General features: G+C 38.8%; 1 protein-coding gene and 1 non-coding gene across 3 annotated transcripts in view; one reads left to right on the top strand and one right to left on the bottom strand.

Annotated features, from left to right (window-relative positions):
- Positions 1–1238: 1238 nt before the first annotated feature.
- The window catches only part of LACTB (lactamase beta), a 104409-nt gene continuing 81154 nt past the window's right edge, over positions 1239–24493 (top strand). The window contains exons 1-6 of one of the 2 annotated variants that reach the window (XM_055537719.1): positions 1239–1664; positions 2262–2328; positions 3850–4040; positions 4319–4670; positions 5561–5726; positions 16745–23443. In XM_055537719.1, coding sequence (XP_055393694.1) covers positions 1302–1664; positions 2262–2328; positions 3850–4040; positions 4319–4670; positions 5561–5726; positions 16745–17276 — 1671 coding nt within the window. In that variant the 5' untranslated portion in view covers positions 1239–1301 and the 3' untranslated portion in view covers positions 17277–23443. Of the gene's footprint in view, positions 1665–2261; positions 2329–3849; positions 4041–4318; positions 4671–5560; positions 5727–16744; positions 23444–24493 lie in introns of those variants that run through there. The other variant, XM_055537720.1, reaches the window with a different exon arrangement.
- Positions 21856–21928, bottom strand: TRNAE-CUC (transfer RNA glutamic acid (anticodon CUC)). The gene has a single exon. It is a non-coding gene; the product is annotated as a tRNA-Glu (tRNA).

Genomic DNA, 24493 nt, shown 5'->3' with positions numbered 1-24493 from the left:
GTAGACAGCAGCCCACCAGGCTCCCCCGTCTCTGGGATTCTCCAGGCAAGAATACTGGAATGGGTTGCCATTTCCTTCTCCAATGCGTGAAAATGAAGTCGCTCAGTGTGTCCAACTCGTAGCGACCCCATGGACTGCAGCCAACCAGGCTCCTCCGTCCATGGGATTTTCCAGGCAAGAAAGAGTCCTGGAGTGGAGGCCTAGATACAACAATATCGTTATATGTTTGATGTGGTGTGAAGCTAGACTTTCAGAAGTAAGAGATTTTAAAGAGCCTCAGAGAAACGGAAGAAGCTGAAATGAGACATAAAGAATAGACATGACGAGAGGAAAAGGGTCCTGGGGAAAGGAGCTGCCTACTGAGCTGCTGCTGTGTGCCAAGTGCTGTTGCAGGAGCTGAAGATCTAAAGTAAGTTGGCCTGGTAAGAAATCAGATTAGTTGAGTGAAACAAAGTGTTAAGTGTTATTGAAAGTTATGACCAACCTAGATAGCATATTCAAAAGCAGAGACATTACTTTGCCAACAAAGGTCCGTCTAGTCAAGGCTATGGTTTTTCCAGTAGTCCTGTATGGATGTGAGAGTTGGACTGTGAAGAAAGCTGAGCGCTGAAGAATTGATGCTTTTGAAGTGTGGTGTTGGAGAAGACTCTTGAGAGTCCCTTGGACTGCAAGGAGATCCAACCAGTCCATTCTAAAGGAGATCAGCCCTGGGTGTTCTTTGGAAGGAATGATGCTAAAGCTGAAACTCCAGTATTTTGCCACCTCATGCAAAGAGTTGACTCATTGGAAAAGACTGATGCTGGGAGGGATTGGGGGCAGGAGGAGAAGGGGATGACAGAGGATGAGATGGCTGGATGGGATCACCGACTAGATGGACATGAATTTGGGTGAACTCCGGGAGTTGGTGATGGACAGGGAGGCCTGGCGGCGACTGAGCGACTGAACTGAACTGAAGGGAAGATGTGCGTATTGGGGCTCAAGGTGTGGAGAGAGCTCCTAGGGACGGGGCCTACGAACGCTTCTCTGAGGAGGCGACAGCGGATCTAAGAGGAGGCAGACGTGGGGAAACTGGAGGGGACAGAGAAAGATGAAGAAATATCGAGAAAGACACAGGACAAAGTTAAAAAAGGAAAAGAAGAAGGGCTCGATGCTATCGGCGCTCCGCCCATCGTGCCTTGACTGCTAGGGTCTGAGCGCAGTCACCGCCCCCATCCCGCCCCCTCCCTCCCATCCCTTCCTTGAGCCTCAGCCGCCAGCCCGGCCTGTGGGAGCTCTGAAGCCGCCGGCTCGCCAGAGACACCATGTACCGGCTCCTGTCAGCCGTGACGGCCAGACCCGCGACCACCGGGGGCTGCGCCTGGGGCTGTGGGCGGCGTGCGGCTCATCAGCGAGCCGGGCTGCCGCCACTCGGCCCCGGGTGGGTCGGGGGCCTCGGACTGGGGCTGGGGCTGGCACTTGGGGTTAAGCTGGCTGGCGGGCTGAGGGGCGCATCCCCGGCGCCACCTGCCGCGGCCCCAGACCCTGAGGCGCCGCCTCAGGCCGAGCCGCTGCAGGCGCAGGAACAGCCCCTCGCCCCGTGGTCTCCGCAGACCCCGGCGCCGCCGCACGCCAGGCACTTCGCCAGAGCCATCGACAGCAGCCGCGACCTCCTGCACAGGATCAAGGTGGAGCGATCGGGGGCGTAGACAGCCGGGAACGCGGCGCCCCACCCCCGGCGTCACCCCGGAATAATGAGGCCCCTTGGTGGTTATCCTTCGGGGCGAGCGGACCCCATCCCGTGCGGCGGGATGCCGGCTGGTGGCGAGAAAGACTTCCCGTTTCCAGTTCTCCCGGCCGTGGTCAGAAGCTGTTGGGAGGTTGCCCCAGTCGGGGCGGAGGTCAAGGTCCGCCTCGGGGACCGCCCCTTCCCCCTCAGGGTGCCCAGCAGGCACACCCCCTCACCGTTAGCGCCCGGCAGGCCGGAGCCGAGGTGGGCGGGGCCCGGGCTGAGGGGGCGTGGTGGGGCGGGGCCGAGAGAAGCCCTCGAGGAAGGCGCTGGCGGACCTGCGGCGGATTTCGGCCTGTCTTTGAGCTGTGCTCTTTTTTTTTTTTTTAATTTTATTTTATTTTTAAACTTTACATAATTGTATTAGTTTTGCCAAATATCAAAATGAATCCGCCACAGGTATATATGTGTTCCCCATCCTGAACCCTCCTCCCTCCTCCCTCCCCATTCCATCGCTCTGGGTCGTCCTGAACTGTGTTTTCCCCTTGGCTTTTAGGATGAGGTGGGCGCACCGGGCATCGTAGTTGGAGTCTCTGTAGATGGAAAAGAAGTCTGGTCAGAAGGTAGGCTCAGAATAGCTTTATTTATTGGCTTGTTTTCTGCCAGTCGGTGAATAAAATCTTGAACATGAAGTGGAATACATACTTTAGAGAAAAGTGTCTAACAGAATAAAGAATTGGACTTCATACTGTGTTGGAATAGAATAGCAAGGTTTAAAATATGACTGATGAATAAATTGGAGTCTTAAAGATGGCTTGTTTCTACCCCCACTTTCTTAAAAGACTGAATTTGTTGCTTTCAAAGTTGTGTATAAAACAGTCTGTTAACTGCACGTTTGTAGATAACCCTTATGATTAAATAAAATATCAGAATGTAGTGGTTTTCTTTTTTTATTCAGTCAATTTATTGAGTCCTCTGTTGTGTAAAATGCACAGTACTAAGAACTGGGGATATACATGTTTCCTTTTCCTCAATGAGTTTACAATCTACTTTATTTGTTGTTTTTGACTGTACAGGGGTGTCAGCTATATTTTCAGAAAAAAGCTAGCAACTTGGGAAGATAGATTTCTAGTCATTCTGTGATACTTTTATCAAAGAATTTTGTAATTTGATTTACTTTTCCATTGTGCACAAATTGGTCTAACTCATCACAGCAGGTTTTTAGAAACCCAGCTTTTAGGAAATGTTGTTTCAGACATCGTTTAAAGGAAGGAGTACTTTCAGAAGTTGTTAGGAGCAGTAAGGTTTTGAATTTAAAGAAAAAATGATTCTTTATCCAAGTTTAAGCATAGCCCAACCAACATTTATGAAAGGTATTATAATAAAAATTATATAAATGTTAGCTCTGTAGGTGAGGGCTTTGTTTTTATGCAAGTATTTTTCTGCATAATCTACATTTACAGGTGAAAATAATTATACCTTTTCATTCTTTTCAGATCTAAGTTCTTTATATATCTTAGATTGCCACACTTTTATCCTACAAAAGATGAAACCAAACTTAAAATATTTTCTGGGCTTCCCTGGTGGCTCAGAGATTAGAAGGAACTTTATTTAAACTAGTTGTTGTTCAGTCAGTCATGTCTGACTCTTTGCGACCCCATGAGTACATTAGTTTTCTTCTGACCTGCAGCTGGATTTAATTGATGATTAGCTTGATTGGTTTTCTGAGGCATCTTTTCACATTTGTTTTATTAATCATTTTAAGGGATTTTGTATAAACTCACTAAAAAATCAAGAATAAATATAATCTGAAGAATAATGATGTTTTCCTTAAAGAATGTAATTTATTTAAAATATGGAATAACCAAATTGTTTAGATAAGCTAAGCATTAGTAACTGAATCATAACATTACTGTTTTGCACAGGGTACAATTTCAGTCTTATTATAAGGTTAAATTGTTAGGCCTACAGTTGTCTATTGCTAAGACTCATCCCTTATATGTTCAGTTTTGATTAATTATGCAAGTGGAATAGCTTTTTCTTTTGATAAGCACATAGAATGTTTTAAGATAGTATTATTTCCATTTTTGAAGACTCCTTTGACCATGAGACCTATTATGACTTTTTGCTTTTTTCTCCCAAAGGTTTAGGTTATGCTGACGTTGAGAACCGCGTACCATGCAAGCCAGAGACAGTTATGAGAATTGCCAGTATCAGCAAAAGCCTCACCATGGTTGCTATTGCCAAACTGTGGGAAGCAGGGAAACTGGATCTTGATATTCCAGTACAACATTATGTTCCTGAATTCCCAGAAAAAGAATATGAAGGTGAAAAGGTAATGAAGCTCATAGTTCGTTTTTCTAATGACGTCTAAGTGGTTTAAAAGGTTTCATAAGATTCTTTGATTTGTTTTTAAATTTTGTTAATGGATTAAAGTTTTATTTTCTCCTTGTAATGACTGATTGGATATTTTTCTAAAATTTGAGGCTAAAGATGTGTACATGATAGCAGCAGCTTAAAATGGAAAATATTGCTGAAACATTATTCCAGGGCTACTGACTTTTTATTACGCAGTTTAATACCGTAGTTGAATTTTCATGTTTTTACTGTTAGGTGTCTGTCACAACAAGATTATTGATTTCCCATTTAAGTGGAATTCGTCATTATGAAAAGGACATGAAAAAGGTGAAAGAAGAGAAAGCTTATAAAGCCTTAAAGATGATGAAAGGGATGATGGAATCTGACCAAGAAAAAGAGTTAAAAGAAAAAGGAGGCAAAAGTAACGAAAAGAATGACTTTGCTAAAGCTAAGGTAGAGCAAGATAATGAAACCAAAGGCCGAAATTCAAAACCTTGCAAGAAAAAGAATGATTTTGAACAAGGTGAATTATATTTGAAAGAAAAATTTGAAAATTCAATTGAATCTCTAAGATTATTTAAAAATGACCCTTTGTTCTTCAAACCTGGTGAGTGTTAAATTTCTTCTTTTTACAAAATCATCATTATTGAATGATTAATTTTCAGAAACTCCAAAATAATACTATCCTGAGTGCATTCAATGTGGTTGATGATACTATGGTTTTGTTACATGCCTGCCTTGGTTGTCTATAGTTCTTAACAAAGCCTAGCATTCAGGCAGTTAGTTGTTCGCTTTAACTTCACTGGAGGCTACCTAGACATTTAATGGATTCTCAGTATCAGGATATTCATGGAAAAAATAAGGTGTTGGAATAGCCCTCCAAATAAAATTTGGACCAAAGTTTGCATGATGAAGCATTGCTGATTTTTTGTATTTTGTTAGTATTTAATTAAATTGTTCAAGTTGTTTTATGCGTTCATTTCTTAAAGAAATTAGCATAACCCAGCTTAATTTTATTTCCCAAAAAGCTGCTCTATAAAAATAATTTTTTGTGTATTTTTTGGTATGATGCCTGCCAAAACCACTTTATCTTTAAATTTATTGTAGGTTTATGTCCTTGTATTCCATTTTCATTTTAAAAGTGGTTTGTGGAAATCCCCTAGACATCCAGTGGTTAGGACTCCACCCTTACATGGCAAGGGGCAAGGGGTTCAATCCCGACTGGGGCATGGTGAAGAAAACAAAAAACAAACACAAAAACTAACAAATATATCGATCATTTTATTAACATGCCTGTGTTTGAGACATGAAATAAGCAGGGCCATTGCAAAGTTGACTAAATTTGTTAATATATCATCCATGATCTTCACCTAAATGGTTAGTAAAATATTCTAGTTTTAAAAATATGCCAGTTTTCAGTAGAAAAATATTTTGCGTGTTTTTGAATAATAATGAAGCACTTTCTTTTTTTTTCCCCCTTTGCAATGACGTCTCAAGGCAGTCAGTTTTTGTATTCTACTTTTGGCTATACCCTACTGGCAGCCATAGTAGAAAGAGCTTCAGGGTATAAGTATTTGGACTATATGCAGAAAATATTCCATGACTTGGATATGCTGACAACTGTGCAGGAGGAAAATGAGCCAGTGATTTACAATAGAGCAAGGTAAATGATTACCTTCTGGTATGTCTAGCTATATTGCATCTTCACACTATGTTATCAATTTAAAGTCACGCTTTGCTTGTCTCCATTCCATAATCAACTTGCCACATTTTGGGAGCTTTTCTTCATGTCTCTTTTTCCACCTAAAATGTAAGTAAAATAAAATGTATTTTATTTTTCATATATATATTTATATATATATATATGAAGTAGTCCAAGGTCCTTAGATAAAAGTTAGCAATAATAATTTAAGCACATGAATAATTAAACTAAAATTTTACCCATCATGGCTATCTATAATTTGATCTTCCATCATCCCTTATATTTTAGTTAATGTTTTATTTACCTTTTATTATTTTTAATTATTTTTTAAATTTAGAAATTATCTTACACTTATAGAAAAGTTACACAAACTGGTACAAAGAATTTTCATATACTCTTCAACCAGATTCCCCACGTTAGTTATTTTACTACATTTGCTTTATCTGTCTGTCTCTGTGTTATTTTTTTCTCAGCCATTTGGAAATCAGTTGGCAATATGCTACCCCTTATACTTAAGTGGTACCCATAAATACTTAAATATGTATTTTCTAAAACTAAGGGCATTCAGGAAATTAACATCAATATAATGCTTGTATCAAATCTACACACATTAGTCAGATTTTATCAGTTGCCCCAATAATGTCCTTTATAACACAAAGAAAAACATTTTTCTTTCTGGTGCAGGATCTAATCTAGGATCGCAAGTTACATTTAGTCGTCAGGTCTCTCAGAAGTCACATGAATTCATTGTATTCCTTTACTGGTGATGATAATTTGAAGTGGTATATACCAGTTTTCTCCCCTGTAAAACTTTGAAAATCATTTTATTGAAATAATCAAGCTAAAATTTTGTCATAATTTTTAGTAGTAATGTATAAAAAAGGCAGTGAAAGAAAATCTTGTGACTAAAGCCTAATTCGAGTTTTACAGTTATGGTGTTTTCCATTTTACTCTTATTATTTGGTTGGTTAGAAAGGTCACAACACATTTAACAAATCAACTGTTACTTTTACCTTTTAAGTTTCCATTAGAGAACACACTTTACGAATGACTTAATGATACTTGACTGGATGAAATGGTAGAGGTTTGTAGGTTTATCTCCCCATACTAGCTTTGTTCAGTTTTCTGTTGTATTTAGTTAAATTACCATTTTAAAATTACCAGCTTATTTAAAAGGATCAAATATGCATTGCAAATCAGCCTGAAAGAGATTTTTTGCACCTAAAAGAAATTAGATTAGCAGCAAGCAATGAATTATAAGTTTAAGTGACCTGTAAGGTTTTTTTGTTGTTGTTTTGTTCTTTTTTTTTTTAATTGAAGTGTAGTTGATTTACAATGTTGTGCTAATTTCTGCTGTATAGCAAAGAGGCTCATTTATACACATTCTTTATTTAATATTCTTTCCTATTATGGTGTATCCCAGGAGATTGGATATATTTCTCTGTGCTGTATTAGTAGGACCTTGTTGTTTATCTGTTCTAAATGTAACAGTTTGCATCAGCTAACCCCAGGGTCCCAGTTCATCCCTCTGCCTTCTCACCTCCCCTTTGGCAACCACAGCCTGTTCTCTATGTCTGTGAGTCTGTTTCTGATTTGTAGATCGGTTCATGTGTGCAGTATTTTAGATTCCATATATAAGTGATATCATATGGTATTTGTCTTTCTCTTCCTGACTTACTTAGTATGATAATCTCTAGTTACATCCATGTTGCTACAAATGACATTATTTCTTTTTTTGTGGCTGAGTATACATCGTGTGTGTGTGTGTGTGTGTGTGTATGTGTGTGTGTACACACCACATCTTTATTTATTCGTCAGTGGACATATAGATTGTTTCCATGTCTTGGCTATTGCAAACAGTGCTTCTGTGAACATAGAGGTGCATGTATCTTTTTGAATTACGGTTTAGTCCAAGTATATGCCAAAGAGTGGTATTACTGGATCATATGGCAATTCTATTTTTAATCTTTTGAGGAACCTCCTTACTCTTCTCCATAGCGGCTACACTAACTTACATTCCCACCAACAGTGTAGGAGGGTTCCCTTTTCTCCATACCCTCTCCAGCATTTGTTATTTGTAGACACTAATGATGGAAATGACCTTAGTTTTCAGACAATACTTATTATGTCTAGGTCCACATTATATTCTACTGGAAACATAGGAAAAAATAACACCTGAAGTTGTCAGTTGAATCTAGAAAAGATTCTCTAGTAGTGTTGGCATAGATGCATAACCTTATTTTGAGTTAAATCTAGGAATTTGATAACAAATACCTACTCTTCTATAAAAGGGGGAATCACTGAGCCTCTTTTCTCAACTGAAAATTAAGTCTCCATGAATGTGCAGACTGCAAGTCAGCTGTTGTTTGTTGTTTTCTTAGTAAGTAATGCACAAATACCAAAACATGGCATGTGACAGTGAGTTAATTTCATCTTATCGCCCATTCTTTGAGAAAAGGCAGCGGGTTTCTGTTTCTACCATTAACGGTTTCCATCAGGTCTGGGTTTTTCTTTAGATTTTGCTTGTGCCCAGTGGTGCTAAAGGAGTAAGTGATTCTTTTTAGGTAGATTAAATGGGCTACAGAAATAAAGTAGGACACTAAAAGAAGAAAGACATGTTACAGAGGAAAATGTTCTGTCCATTTTCTTTGTTTTTATTTTACTTGATAGAATTTCTATTTGGGCCTCTAAAAGCTCAACTCTGATTCTTTTTTATTTTTGTAACAGTTATTTCAAAAGGGCTTAGAGGCACCAGGTTCGAGTGGAAATGCAGGGAGTAAAAGAAATCTTCTCAAAGATGTATGTTTAAAAAAAAAAACAAAAAACCTTAAAGTAAAACTTAGTAATTGCATATGTTTCTATTTGTTTTATTGTACAATTTTACAAGAAATAAAATTTCGCGCAAAAGTTTGCAGCTTTGTTATCTAGTCTACTGACCCCTTGGTATAATCATACATATGTTTGTATTATCTTGACCTAGGCTTTTTAGAGTTACTGTGTCCCAGAAGTAAATATTTATCATCTGTATCAGTTCTCTATGTGAATGTGTGTGTGTCTTTAAAATAGTGTCTCACAGTATCTGTCACCTATTTGAGATATTTTCCCAGAATCCCACCCCAAAACACTACCTACTTTTCTTTGGCCAGAATTTTAGTGTCAGGCCACATTCAGCTGTAAGGAATGCAGAGAAATCCGTTTTTAGCAGGGTGCATTGTTGTCCTGAATAAAACTGGGATTTCTTGAAGAATAGGAACATTGATTCTGTATATGCAAATAGATACATTTATTCTGTATTTCAAGTATACTCTGTATAAGCAAGTAAACTAAATAACCCTTTAAGCAAAAACCCACAGGGGAATAGAGTGAATGTTCTTGCCACTGAAGGACGCTGTTGATGGGGGAATCCTTAGTCAATGCATTAGCTTATTATTAGATACCATTCATATTTTCTCTGTGTTTGGCATAATACTTGCAACAAAGATCTCTTTCATAATTGGATAAGACCAAAATCAAATAAAATGTTTTCTGAGGTGTTTGCTGTATTTTGACAGTATAAGTATGGTCTTTTCCTTCTCTTATTGTCTTTATTATTAATTATTTTTATTTTTTCAAGTATCTTCTAAGATTAAGCATTGTTCCTTGTGAAGCTTTCTTTTATGCCTTTAGCCTATCTGGTAGAAGGTTCAGCCCATGTTAATGCTAAATGTTAGAGTGAGATTGGTTTGTATAATATGCATGTTTAATTCTATAGGTTTTTTAACTTCTTAAAGCAATAAAATACAAAGTGATGCATAATTATTTGTAAAGGCATTTAAAAAGGATTTAAAATTATTTTGCATTTATAAGCTTCTAGATGTAGATTTCTATAGTACTATAATGTTGTGCAGAAACTATAGAGATTCTTCAGGATGACTGTTTGTTATCTGGCATCATTCCATCAATTATTCAGTTACAAAGATATTCCAGTAATTTAAGAACTTGTGTCCATAATTCCATTCTTTTAGTGCAGAAATCCCTTAAGAATTTGAAATAGTGAAGTTATTCAGCTGATCAAGAATATTTTCATGAGAAGTCATTAATTTGTCCTCTGTAAAAAGGAATCAAAAGATTAAAGCTTAGAATTTATTTTAAAAGAGGAGTCATCCTAATTTCCAGCCCTGATGTAAGTGCTTTGAAACACTTCATTAAAAGTTGTATAATGCAAAGCTGATTATTAACCAAAATAGGTTTGTAGGTCTCTCCTAGTTTACAAACTTGGCGATCACTCTAACAAATATGTTTTTCATTGAGAAACCTATTTTTAATTATTCTATCATGTGAGATTTTTTTTTGAAATTTGATTGGAAATACAAGTGTAATCAGCATTCAGGCAAAAAGTAACAAGGACCTTAAATACAAGAGTGGCTATAGAAATGAAAGGAAGGGAGAAAGATTAGACAGAAAGCTAAGGTTGGATGATGAGATTTGTCATTACTGAATGTGAGAGAGTTGAGGGCAAGAGAGGCAAGAAAGGTCTTAATGGAGAGGAGAAATATGAGAAAGTTCAGAAGAGATCACTTCTGGACACGTTCATTTTGCACAATGAGAAGACAATATATCAAATCATTGGCTCATGGGGGAGCATATTTAGATCCTCTGTAGACTTTTTTAATCTTCAGAGCATATACCTGTGGTCACTCCTGCTTCACTCAATATTATGACTTGGACTTTTGGGAGACATAGAAGAATCATGACAGAAAAAAGAGTCATTTTTCAAATTATGTGCCCACTATCCTTCAGTGTTATGAATTTTGAAGGAAAGGGTGAGGCCCACTACTCATTCTGGTAAACAACATTGAGAAACAAATTTGAGACTCATTAATGCTAATAGAAAAATCAGTGGTAAATTTGGAACAGGGATTGTGGTACAGCTGCAGTTTTGTAGTTAATTCCTATAGAAAAGAAGACCTGGGACCCTGGAACCCCTGGTGATGGGAGGGATCTGGGGAATCATGGGACTGAGAGCTAGAAGAGAGAGCACAGAGCAAAGTGGCCTGTGGGGAGTGTCAGTGATGTGGTGGGTCACAGAGCTACAGGGGAAGCTAGAATGAGGGGAATTAGAAGATCTTTGATAACACACAAGAGAGCTGTAGAGATGAGGGAACAGAAGCCTTCTAAGGAACTGAATGAATGGAGAGGGTGAGTGCATGAAAACAGCAGGTGTGGACTGTTTCGTGTAGTTTGGCAATACATGAGAGTGCCAGACATCCTGGAATGTGAAGTCAAGGGGCCTTAGAAAGCATCACTACCAACAAAGCTAGTGGAGGTGATGGAATTCCAGTTGAGCTATTTCAAATCCTGAAAGATGATGCTGTGAAAGTGCTGCACTCAATATGCCAGCAAATTTGGAAAACTCAGCAGTGGCCACAGGACTGGGAAAGGTCAGTTTTCATTCCAATCCCAAAGAAAGGCAATGCCAAAGAATGCTCAAACTACCGCACAAGTGCACTCATCTCACATGCTAGGAAAGTAATGCTCAAAATTCTTCAAGCCAGGCTTCAGCAATACATGAACCGTGAATTTCCTGATGTTCAAGCTGGTTTTGAAAAGGCAGAGGAACCAGAGATCAAATTGCCAACATCCGCTGGATCATTGAAAAAGCAAGAGAGTTCCAGAAAAATATCAATTTCTGCCTTATTGACTATGCCAAAGCCTTTGACTGTGTGGTCACAATAAACTGTGGAAAATTCTGAAAGAGATGGAAATACCAGACCATCTGACCTGCCTCTTGAGAAACCTATATGCAAGTCAGGAAGCAACAGTTAGAACTGGACAGGAAACAACACACTGGTTCCAAATAGGAAAAGGAGTACGTCAAGGCTGTATATTGCCACCCTGCTTATTTAACTTATATGCAGAGTAGTACATCATGAGAAACGCTGGGCTGGAAGAAGCACAAGCTGGAATCAAGATTGCCGGGAGAAATATCAATAACCTCAGATATGCAGATGACACCACCCTTATGGCAGAAAATGAAGAGGAACTAAAAAGCCTCTTGATAAAAGTGAAAGCGGAGAGTGAAAAAGTTGGCTTTAAAGCTCAACATTCAGAAAACTAAGATCATGGCATCTGGTCCCATCACTTCATGGGAAACAGATGGGGAAACAGTGGAAACAGTGTCAGACTTTATTTTTTGGGGCTCCAAAATCACTGCAGATGGTGATTGCAGCCGTGAAATTAAAAGATGCTTACTCCTTGGAAGGAAAGTTATGACCAACCTAGACAGCATATTAAAAAGCAGAGACATTACTTTGCCAACAAAGGTCCTTCTAGTCAAGGCTATGATTTTTCCAGTAGTCATGTATGGATGTGAGAGTTGGACTATAAAGAAAGCTGAGCGCTGAAGAATTGATGGTTTTGAACTGTAGTGTTGGAGAAGACTCTTGAGAGTCCCTTGGACTGCAAGGAGATCCAACCAGTCCATTCTAAAGGAGATCAGTCCTGAATATTCATTGGAAAGACTGATGTTGAAGCTGAAACTCCAATACTTTGGCCACCTCATGGGAAGAGTTGACTCATTGGAAAAGACCCTGATGCCAGGAGGGATTGGGGCAGGAGGAGAAGGGGATGACAGAGAATGAGATGGCTGGATGGCATCACTGACTCGATGGACATGGTGAACTCCGGGAGTTGGTGATGGACAGGGAGGCCTGGCATGCTGCGATTCATGGGGTCGCAAAGAATCGGGCATGACTGAGCGACTGAACTGAACTGAGAGTGAAAAGACTGGAAACTGGAAGCTGTAACGAGGATAAGGAAAAAAAAAGTGTGTGTGTGTGTGTTTTTCCTTAGCATATAGAAAACTAGAGCGTTTTGTGAACTAAAGGTGAAGGCGTCAAAATTCCTATCATGGCAAGGAAGGCCTTTATGACGTGTACCCTGTCCCATGTCTACTCCTCTGGCATCACCTTTTGAAGCACTCTCTGCTTCAGTCAGACTGAACTCTTTTGCTCCCCAGCAGAGTGAGGAACCATTTCAACAAGTCTTGCTCTCACTAGTGCTCAGGATTCCTCGCATCCATCTTTCTAGTCATCCCATAACCTGTTAATCGAAGCAATGTTGGTATCACTTGGGAGCTTGTTAGAAGTGCAAGATTTGAGGCCCTCCCCAGACCTACTGAAGCGGAATCTGCGTTTTAACAAAATCTCCAGGCGATTCATATGGTCCTCAAAAATTTAAGAACTGTCCAACAAGACTGTTTGCCCTTGAGAGCAGCCACAGTGTATGGTTTTGCTTTTCTCTCCATGCCTTGCAAGGAGTCTCCATTACATGCTTGGCCAACAAATGATGCTTTCACGTGTTCAACATATTTCACAGTACTCAGTGGATGTCCAATACTGTTCTAGATGGGGGAAATATCAATGAACCAGGTAGATACGATTCCTGCCCTTATGAAACTTACATTCTATAGAAATGTAAACGAAGAATCTCCTATATTGACTTGAAGAAAATAGAACAGAGCAGTGGGATATACAGGAAGAGGCTGTTAAGGGAAGGTCTATTTAAAATATATTGGTTTTAGGCCATGTCAGTTGAATTGAAATATGAATAATAAGGAAAGCTATGAAGGAAGACAAGATGTTGTAATTGATGAGGTCCCAGAAGTAAGCAAGGGCTAAATTATATTGGACAGTGAGGATCAGTGCCATTAGACCCACTGCTCCTTACTTTAACCATATGTTTTAACACTTCCCTTATTATGTGAAACGAAAATAGGAAATCATATAACCTATATTCAATACTCTTAACTAAAATGTAAAAAAAAGAAATAAAAGGAATATTATATAATAGATAAATATGGTATATAATAGATGTCTCAATATGATAACATTTACTTACCACAACATGTGAAGATGTAACAAAATCAACTGCAACTTAATATGTAAAATTATTTTAAATGTGACAAGTAAATGCAGACCAGTACAGGTTTATTGCATTTGGTGCTTCAACCCATGTCCTTAAAACTCTGGCTAAAGTATTAAGCAAAATACAGTGTGGTCTTCAATTTTCACTAAGGCTGCACTCAAGAATTCATCTTAGAGTAAAAATGTGCCAAAAGTAGTTTGTATTTGCATATAAAATGGAGGAGGTTCTAGGCTCAACTAGTTATAAGCAGATTTTGTTTTTGCTCACATGAACATCTGGTAGGATGGTTGACCTCACAGGAGATAGATATAGGAGAATGCACCATGGTGTGGGGCTTTCCTGTACACCACAGGACGTTTAGGACCCTTAGGCCCCTACCCCCTAAGTCTCAGTAATAGCCCTCCAATAGTTGTGACAGCTAAAAAACATGCCTCTCACAATTTCCCTTGGGGAGTTAGTCCTGCCTCTACTGAAGGCCCTTGACTGTGTCATAGACCGTTGTGAGAAATTTGGGTTTTATTCTCATTACATTCATAACCATTGGAGGGGTTTTTATGGCTGGGAAAAGGAGGAGGCACAATCTGTGGCTTCTGCTTGCAGGGCAAACTGCAAGGAGGTACTACAGTCTAGGAAGTATAACTGGTGAAACAAGGTTGTAGAGGTGATAGGAGGTGGTCAAAGATGCAGGTAGTAGAATTACTCTTGAAAACAATAGGAATTTTTTTGTATAGATGGCATGATGATGTAAATGCATTTTAAGATGAAGATGGGAGTTTCTAGCTCACTTTGGATGGTCTCAATCTTCTCAGTAAAACAAAGAATATAGTTATCTGCTGACTAAGCCTAAAGTAGGATAGGGGGCTGAGGGTGAGATCAGGAATCACAACTGTGAAGAGTACACCAGGGAGTGGGGCGTCCCTGCTGGCTCAGTAGTAAAGAATCTGCCTGCCAATGCAAGAGACATAAGTTCGATCCCTGGGTTGGGAAGATCCCCTGGAGAAGGAAATGGCAACCCACTCCAGTATTCTTGCCTGGGAAATTTCATGGACAGAGGAGCCTGGTAGGCTATAGCCCATGGGGCTGCAAAGCGTCGGACACAACTTAGTGACTACAGCAGCAACAACATATCAGGGAGTACCCAGGAGAAGAAGAAAGGATTTGAGAACAACAGCAAAGACCCTTAGCAAGAGTATGAATTTATAGCAGTCAGCTTTGCTATATGAATTCCTGCAGCCTTTCTTGGTAGATACAGGATACCTAGGTTTATTCAGGATTAATGGATTGGTATAGTGTAAGTTCAGAACAGTGAGGAACCAAAAGATGTGGTCTCACTAAAGACCACAACCAAAATATTTGAAACGACTGATGATATAGTTCAGCCTAGAAGAGAAAACCAGAGGAAACCACTAGAAACCAAAAGACCTGGGAAAATTGAGAAGACTCAATGGGCATGGATGAAGGTTCCATTGAGGACAGAGAGCAGGTTCATTTGGAGAGCTGGAAGGATTGGAAGTCATAGTCATGGGAATAAATTTCTGAGTTTGAGACCCTAGTGATAAAACAGATAAAAAAGTGATGGTAAGATTCAGGTCTAACTGTGCTTATGAATAGCCAAGGATAGATGAAGATGAGGGTCATTACAGGTGAGACTGTCAACAAACTGAAAACCCAAGAGTACCATTTTATTATGAATCTTGAAAGGCAGAAGCCTCAAGAGTTTTGTCCTTTATTTATTTATTTTGTGATTTCATTTTATGTACCTAATGTTTATGGTACAGTCTCCTCATATTAGAATGGAAACTTCATGAGGTTAGTCTCTTTTGTTTTACACTTTATCCCAGCATCCAAACAGTGCCTGGCACATAGTACATGTTCCATCAATAATCGTTGAATACTTAAGCGAGTAAACCTTTATTAAGTACCTATTAGAAATATGCAGAGTGCTTTATACATTTATTTCTAACTCTGCAAAGTAGATGTTTTTGTCCCCATTTTACAAATTAGGATGGAAGCAGAGAGGCAACAGATTGCTTAGATTTTAATCCAGTTCTGCCACTTATAAACTATGTGGCTTTGGACAAGTTATGTATATTCTCTGTGCCTTAGGAATTGTAATAGTACCTATCTCCTAACATTGTTACAGGAATAAATTAGTTCATATGTATATAGTTCTTAGAACAATACCTGGAACATAGTAAGAAGTATATACATGTTTATTAATCAAATAAAATAAACATAGCTATTAAGGGTGAGAGTTGGGATTCAGGCTGAGATTTGCTAACTCCTGAAGAGGCAATGGAACCCCACTCCAGTACTCTTGCCTGGAAAATCCCATGGATGGAGGAGCCTGGTAGGCTGCGGTCCATGGTGTCACTGAGAGTCGGACACGACTGAGCGACTTCACTTTCACTTTTCACTTTCATGCACTGGAGAAGGAAATGGCAACCCATTCCAGTGTTCTTGCCTGGAGAATCCCAGGGACGGGGGAGCCTGGTGGGCTGCCAGACGTCTATGGGGTCGCACAGAGTCGGACACGACTGAAGCGACTTAGCAGCAGCTGTTCCACTACACCAAGAAAGTACCCCATCCCATCATTATACATAGTATTTCTATGTTATTTTTAACCAGGAGATGTAGTCTTCTTATAAATATTAACCTTATTTCTGAACATCCCAATGGTATGTTTTTAGTTATAAAATTTACATGTAGCACATGGTTCGCTGAACCCAGGAACTGAAAATATCTACCAAACATTAGGTGTTTCTGCATATGCACAGGGCAAATATATATCATGTGTACTAATCAGTACATCTTTTAACAGTATTAGAAGTTTCATACACTCAGCATGGGCAAGCCTTGCAGTAGAAAAAACAATCTGCTTTCTATACTTTACTCAGTAACTTGTGTTTCATTTTATTTGAATCATACTGAAAACTAGTGGTTACTTTCTGAGAAAATATATTCACTACAATGAAATACAATCTGTCTCATGTATACATTTTTCTATTCATCTTCATGTATGAAGTCAATACTAGACTATCACATTTTTAATGACTATTCTTATTTCATTTTAGATTTTATGTTTACAATAAAAAGAAACGCCTTGTCAACACACCTTACGTGGATAACTCCTATAAATGGGCTGGTGGTGGATTTCTGTCTACAGTGGGTGACCTTCTGAAATTTGGGAATGCGATGCTGTATGGTTACCAAGTCGGGCTGTTTAAGAACGCAAATGAAAATCTTTTACCTGGATATCTTAAACCGGAGACAATGCTTATGATTTGGACACCAGTCCCTAACACAGAGATGTCTTGGGATAAAGAGGGTAAATATGCAATGGCATGGGGCGTGGTGGAAAAGAAGCAGACATACGGTTCTTGCAGGAAGCAGCGGCATTATGCCTCACACACTGGAGGCGCAGTGGGTGCCAGTAGTGTCCTGCTGGTCCTTCCTGAAGAACTGGATGCAGAAGCTCTAAATAACAAGGTCCCCCCAAGAGGAATAGTTGTCTCTATCATATGTAACATGCAGTCTGTTGGCCTCAACAGCACTGCTTTAAAGATTGCTCTGGAATTTGATAAGGACAGATCAGACGTACCTTAACATCACAGGTGCAAAACAAGCTGTTATGGTTTTGTTTTTGTTTGTTGGTTTTTGTTTTGTTTTGAAACATTGAAGTCCCAAAATACATGCAATTTTAAAGAATAAATTTGTAATAGAGTATAATTGAATGCAGAGAATTATGTACCTCTAATTGCTTACTTTTGTAATTGTCTTTTATTGGAGAATGAGTTCTTTATACTCAGGGAAGTAACTATATTTTTACTTTTTGAAAAAAGTGTTAACTCTTGAAATAAAATATTCTGATAAAAGTGTACTTTCTGAATGTGTAATATAGAGGAAATTTCATTCAACAGCAGACTCAAAATATTGTTCTTTTAATATGACAGCAGGTGGTACTTCGCTTGTGGTTCAGTGGCTAAGATTCCATGCTCCCAATGCAGGAGATCCAGGTTCAATCCCTGGTCAGGGAAATAGATCCCACATGCTGCAACTTAAGATCCTGCATGCCACAACCAAGACCTGCCACAACCAAATAAATAAATATGTTTTAAAAAGAAAAAAAAATGACGGCAGAAACAAGATTGTGAGAAATGGTATATTAGTTCTCTATTGCAGCTTAAAAGAATACACATTTATTATCCCATGGTTCCTGAAGCTCAAGAATTCAGGAGTAGCTTGACTGGATGGATCTGGCACCAGAGTCTCTAATGAGGGTCCAACAATATGTTGTAGTTATCTAAAGGCTTTTCTGGTCCCAGAGGAAATGTTTCGCAAATGCTCATTCACTCACAGATTTTAAGATTTGTGAACTAAAGATGTTATTTGCTCCCCAGCCAGACACAGGTTGGTAGCTGCTTGATTAGTGCTCAAGGCCTAAGAATAGTTCTTGGCTCTTGGCTGTGTTCTCTAAACTCTTGGCTCTGCCCTCTGAATTACTCTTTTCATGAAAGGCAACATGTGTTTGCATCCAAGTGGCTTTCTCAGCCTGCTTTCATTTTTGGCCACACCAAGTCACATGTGGAATCTTAGCTCCTGACCAGGGATCCAACCCATGCCCCCTCAGAGGAAGCAGAGATTCTTAACTACTGGACCACCAGGGAAGTCCTACAACCTGCTTTCCTACTTGTACAAGTTTGAGGGTCCAAAGGCCTCTTTTATATTCTCCTTTCAGTCTAACTTAACAGTTTTCCTGCTAATGTAATTTTTTAAAACTCTGTGAGTCCCTTAAAAATCTCACTGGGGATCATGCTAATAAACAGAAGCTGTGCCCCCAAATCTCTTCAAACTAGACCCCTCTCTAACTTGGGATTCTGCTAAGACAATTGGAGAAAACACTGTTCAGCTTCTATTAAGAACTGTTGTTAAAACAGCTCTCAAGATACCATCTTGCTTCTTTCCACGGTCATAAAGGATTTTATATATCATACCCTCAATTTCATCTTTAGACTGTTTTTTGTTTTGTTTTCTGGAAGTGCCCTAAATTTTATCTTTGCCTTGAAGCCCTTTCTTAATTTTAGCATCTTTTGTCATTTGGAGAGTCTGGGAAATTTCTAAACCATCAGTTATTGATGCATTGTTTTGTTTAGTAGCCCTTCCTTTAGCTTGTCTCTCTCCAGCTTTGTAGTGTGAGCAACAAGAAGAAGCCAAGAGTAGGTACTGGGTCTGGAAATCTCAGCTAGATTACCTAGTTCATTAGGCACATTTTCTACTTTCTGTGGTCTTGCAGGCAATAATGTTGCTAAACTTCCTGCCACTTCACAGCAGTAATCCTCTTTCTTCCAATTAACAGTAACATTCTCTTACTCTTCTTTAAGTCCACACCTGCAGCCTCCTCAAAGGCCATCATACTTCTAAACAGTTTCTTCAAGGCTCCTTAGGCATTCACTGACACTCTTTTCAAAATCCTTCCAGCTTCTATTCACTGTTCTAAATTTACTCCCCCATTTTGGGCTTTTGTTATAGCTGCACTCTGCTTCCAGGTATCAAAATCTACAATGTAAAAAATGAGTATTTCAGATATAATTCACAATTCATATACCTTAAAAGTCAACCTTTAAAGTGTACAATTTAGTGTTTTTAGTATATTCACAAGATTGTGTGCCCATTCAATTCCAGAATATCTTCACCCCCAAAAGGAATCTTAAACCCATTAACATTTGCTGTGCATTCCTCTCTACTCCCAGGCCCTGACAACCACTGATCTATCCTCTGTCTCTTTGGATTTGCCTATTATGGGTATTTCGTATAAGTGGAATTATAATATGTGGCCTTCTGTGTCTGGCTTCTTTATAATGTGCATTAATTATCTATTGCTGCATAACAAACTACTATATCTCAAAAATTCTCTGTTTTATAAGTTTGGGAGCATTTTAGCTGAGCAGTTCTGGCTCAGGGTCTCTCCTGTGGCTGCAGACAAGATGTCAGCAGGACTTTCAGTTACCTAAAGGCTAGAATGAGGCTGCTGCTAAGTTGCTTCAGTTGTGTCTGACTGTGCAACTCCATAGACGGCCTCCTACCAGGCTCCTCTGTCCCTGGGATTCTCCAGGCAAGAACACTGGAGTGGGTTGCCATTTCCTTCTCCAATGCATGAAAGTGAAAAGTGAAAGGGAAGTCGCTCAGTCGTGTCCGACTCTTAGCGACCCCATGGACTGCAGCCTACCAGGCTCCTCTGTCCATGGGATTTTCCAGGCAAGAGTACTGGAGTGGGGTGCCATTGCCTTTTCTGAGAATGAGGCTAGAGGATCTAATTCCAAGATAGTTCAGCGTGTGGCTATCAGCAAGAAGCTTCTGTCACTTGCTGGCTTTTGGGAAGAGGTCTCAGCGTCTCACTACGTGGACTTCTCCATAGGTCTGCTTGACTGTCCTATGGCTTCCCTCAGATTGAGTGATTAAAGAGAGAAGGTAAAAGCCACAGTGTCTTTTATAATCTAGCCTTGAAGGCCATACAGTAACAGTACTACTTATGCCAATTTCTCCCGATCACACAGACCAACCCTGATTCAGTGTGGGAGAGAGCTACACAAAAGCTGAATAAATACCAGAAGGTAAGGCTTATTGGGAGCCATCTTGGGAGACTGGCTCCATGGATGGCTTATTATAGTGTTGACATACTGGGAAATTTTGTTGTAATAGTAATAGATGATCAGTATTGGAGACTACACTGAATTTGGGGAAATTCAAAAAGCAATGGAAGTTTTTTTATTCTCAAATAAAAGAGGCCTGTTCTATAGTTATGAGCTCTCAGCCTGTTTCTTCACTCTGCTTTGATCAATAGAGGTAAGTAGATGGATATATCTGAGAGGTCAGAATACAGACAGCAACTCCCTACAACAGATGCATTTCATCTCCTTATTTCTTTCTGGCTTCTGACTTCTAGGTCTTCTATTCATATTTGTCAAATTTTTCAACCCATATTTCTTTGATAAATAGAAAATGCCTTCCTTTAATGTTATTCTTTAAATTTTAAACATTAATTATTGTGACAAAAGGGAAATCAAATTAACAGCAATTAAAAAAAATATTTCTGATAAAAATATGTTTTTGGACTTCCTTGGTGGTCCAGTAGTTAAGAATCCACTTTTCAATGCAGGAGGTATGGTTTCAATCCCTTGTCTGGGAACTAAGATCACATATGCTGCACACTACAGACAAAAACAAAATTTTTTTTAATCATGTTTTCAGTTTGATCATGTGATACCAGTGTGAGCTTTGAACCTTAACACAGACCATAGAGTGAAATGCTTGGACCTGCCAAGGAGGTGACATTTACACTGGGAGAGGAGGAAAGCGCATTGTCTGAGTGTTGGGGAGGAGTGCGATGTGACTGAACTGTCCAAGGGGGTACAACCACAAAGTGTGAAGAGATCTGTGAAGTTGGTTAATGTGTACTATGAACAGGGTACTTGCTTTAGACTAGTTTTTTTCACTTTTTAGGATTCTTGTTGAAGCTGTGAGGAAGCTGGGGATTTTCTCAGAGTGAATCAATATACAAACGTCAGGGGTTCACTGACCCCACATTAAGAATTCCTATTGACCATAATAACTTATTTTCTTACTTAATGCTTTGATAAATGCTAGATAGAAATGTTAGAAATGCTTTGATAAATTTCCGCATCTCCCAAAGTGGTAATTGCGGTGTGGCTGACTGATCCTTTAGGGAAAAGAACTCAGGAGAATTTGACACAAGTTGCTTGCATTTTTGTTTTTGTTTTCTGAAATTTACAACTTGTCAAGGTGGTTATTGGCTACAAACGATTTGCTTTACCTTCCTGTGGTAGAATAAAAAATTTCAAAATTCTGCTCCAGATTTGATAGTTGAGGTTCTAGAAATATGTCTTTGTGGTTTTTATAGAAAACATGTAAATCTTCATTTAGATGGGTTAGAGTTTATTATTGTATTTTATTAAGAAAGAAGTTACTTTTATAGAATAATAACCTCTCCTTGCAACCTTTAGGATTTTACAGATACATTATCACAACCATAGGCATAAAGAATTATATTGTTATTTGCTATTGATTCAGGTTCAAATAGTCTTGAGTTCTATTCTTAGGAGATACCGGAATAGTTACTTGATACTTTGTTTTGCTTTGGTTGTGCCATGAGGCTTTTGGATCTCAGTTCCCCAACCAGGGATTGAACCTGGGCCCTTGGCAGTGAGAGCACAGAGTCCTAACCACTGGACCACCAAGGAGTTCCCCTGATCTTTTATTTTTGTGGGGAAAAAAAATACTAAAAAGCATAAAAGTTTCACATTGCAAATACCCATGTAATCCCAATACCCAGAATTTAAAATGCTAACATTTAGTCAAATTTTCTTCACTTAAAATAATAATGAGTAAAACTTAATAGATAAAACTGAAGACCCCCTAGAACCATGTCCCAAAGCCCCACTACTTTTGCCCTGCAGGGACCTGCTGTCATAAGTTGGTGTATATTCATCCACTCCCTTGTTTAATACCTTCACAGCCAAGTATATACATATATACTACGTATATATTATGTATACTATGATGCTATTTGTATAAATGTAAATAAAACATTTTCTATATTCCCTTTTTAAATTTAACATTGTTTTTTGTGATCTGCTCAAGTTGATAAATATAAATCCAGGTTAACTGCTATAAAATATGATATTGTATGACTATATCACATTATATGGGCTTCCCTGGTGGCTCAGCAGTAAAGAATCTGCCTGCCAATGCAGGCGATGTAAGAGACACAGGTTTAATCCATGGTTCAGGAAGATCCCTTGGAGGAGGAAATGGCAACCCACTCTAGTATTCTTGCCTGGGAAATCCCATGGAAAGAGGAGCCTGGTGGGCTACAATCCATTAGGGTCGCAGAGTTGGACACAACTTAGCGACTAAGTAACAACAACAACATAATCACATTATACTCTCCATTTTTTAACTGATTTTTTTTTTTTTTTTTTACTATTGTATACAGAGCTGTAAGGAACATCCTTTTCTTCGAGTTGAACCATATGAAATTGTTATTTTTCCAGATCAAAATATTCTTGAATATTATGTAGCTGAACCTAATTCTGTCATTTGTATGCCAACGCTGACTTTTAATTTTTGACTGAGCAATGGATAGGAAATGATATCTGATTATTTTTACTTGCATTTACCTATTGTTAGTGAAGTTAAACCTATTTTCACGCATTTATTGGCCACCTGGATTTCCTCTAAATTTCCTACCTATGTTTGTGCCCATCCAGAATAGGGGAAATGAATAAAGCATTTCTTTAAAACTTGATTGTGGACATGTTCATGGGGTTGGAGAATGAATAGCCTTGATAAGTATTGGAGTTCTCCCAAAATGTAGTAAAATTTTTAATAGCCACAAATTCCTCCCATTCCATTTTGCATGCTCCTTTGCAATGTGATTTTGCCTCTCTTCTCAGCCAAAGGTGGTGTCTGTTTCTCCACTCCCTTGAACCTGGGCTGGCCTTGTGACTCGCTTTGACCTGTGGAATGTTGTGGAATTGATGTTGCATAAGTTCCAGAGCTTAGGCTTCAAGAGGTCTTCAATCCTTCCATCTTTACCCTCTGAGAACTCTGCCTCCAAGACTGCCATGTAAGAAAACCAGACTAGCTTACTACATACTCAGCTGACAGCCAGCACCAGACATGTGACTGAAGTCATCTTGGACCTTCCAGTCCAGTTGAGCCTCCAGATGAAGGCAGCCACATGATGAGCCCAGGTAAGATCAACCCACAGAATCATGAAAAAGAATGTCATCATTATTTTAAGCCACTAAATTTTGGGGTGGCTTGGTTTGCAGCAGTAGTTAGCACAACTGTGCTTAAGTGTGGTAATGAGGTGGGTAAATAATTTGAAAGAAAAAATAGAACTTGAAAGTTCTTGATTTTGAATCGACAGGATCCTTTTTTATTTAAAAGAATACTATTAGCAGAGTGCTCACTGTGTGTCAGGCATTGTGCTAAGAACTTTATATGTTAACTCATTTTATCTTCAAAACAACCCCATTAAGTAGAAAGTATTATAGTTATTTTGCCCAAAGTCACATAACCATTAGCCATAAGAACTCATATCAAATCCAGGCTTATCTGACTCAAAAGGCTGTTCTAAAATTATCTTGTCTTCCCATTAAAAAAAAAAAAAAAACTAAAAATTTACAAGTCCAATAAAAGGACATTCAGTAGCATCCAACTTTATAGGTGAAATAGTTAAAAAAAAAATTGTCATATAAATTGAATAAAAATATATTGGGATTTTAAATAGTAAATCTGGCTTCAAATAAAGAATATACACAACTTCCATTATTATTATGCAAATTAAAGACAAAAATGGCACAGTAGAGTCATACTTTTAAACACCACTTCTCTTATATACATAGCATTATATATAAAATGTGAAATGAGAAAATGAAAAAGATACTCATAGACTGACGAATACAACCACAAAACAGTGAGCAGGACTGAAACTGGTGTCTCCTGAGCTCTGGGTACAGATGGCAGTGGCAGCTCCAATATTATGTTCTGTAGAATAATCAAAACCAACCTGCTTCCCTAAGAAAGATTCAAGTCGAGAATTTTTCCTATGTTGTTCTCTTATCAAGAGAGAGACTCTAAAGAGAGTCTTAACCACTGGGCCACAGGGGAATCCCTAGTCTTTAAGCCATTTTGAGTTTATTTTTGTATGTTCCAGCTTCATTGATTCACATGCAGTTGTCCAGCTTTCACACCACCACTTGCTGAAGAGACTGTCGTTTCTCCATTATATATTTTTG

The sequence above is a fragment of the Bubalus kerabau genome, chromosome 10 (assembly GCF_029407905.1).
Source record: "Bubalus kerabau isolate K-KA32 ecotype Philippines breed swamp buffalo chromosome 10, PCC_UOA_SB_1v2, whole genome shotgun sequence".
Lineage (NCBI taxonomy): Eukaryota > Metazoa > Chordata > Mammalia > Artiodactyla > Bovidae > Bubalus > Bubalus kerabau.
The sequence above is the reverse complement of the archived record's forward strand: the minus strand, read 5'-3'. Positions and strand labels throughout refer to the sequence as shown.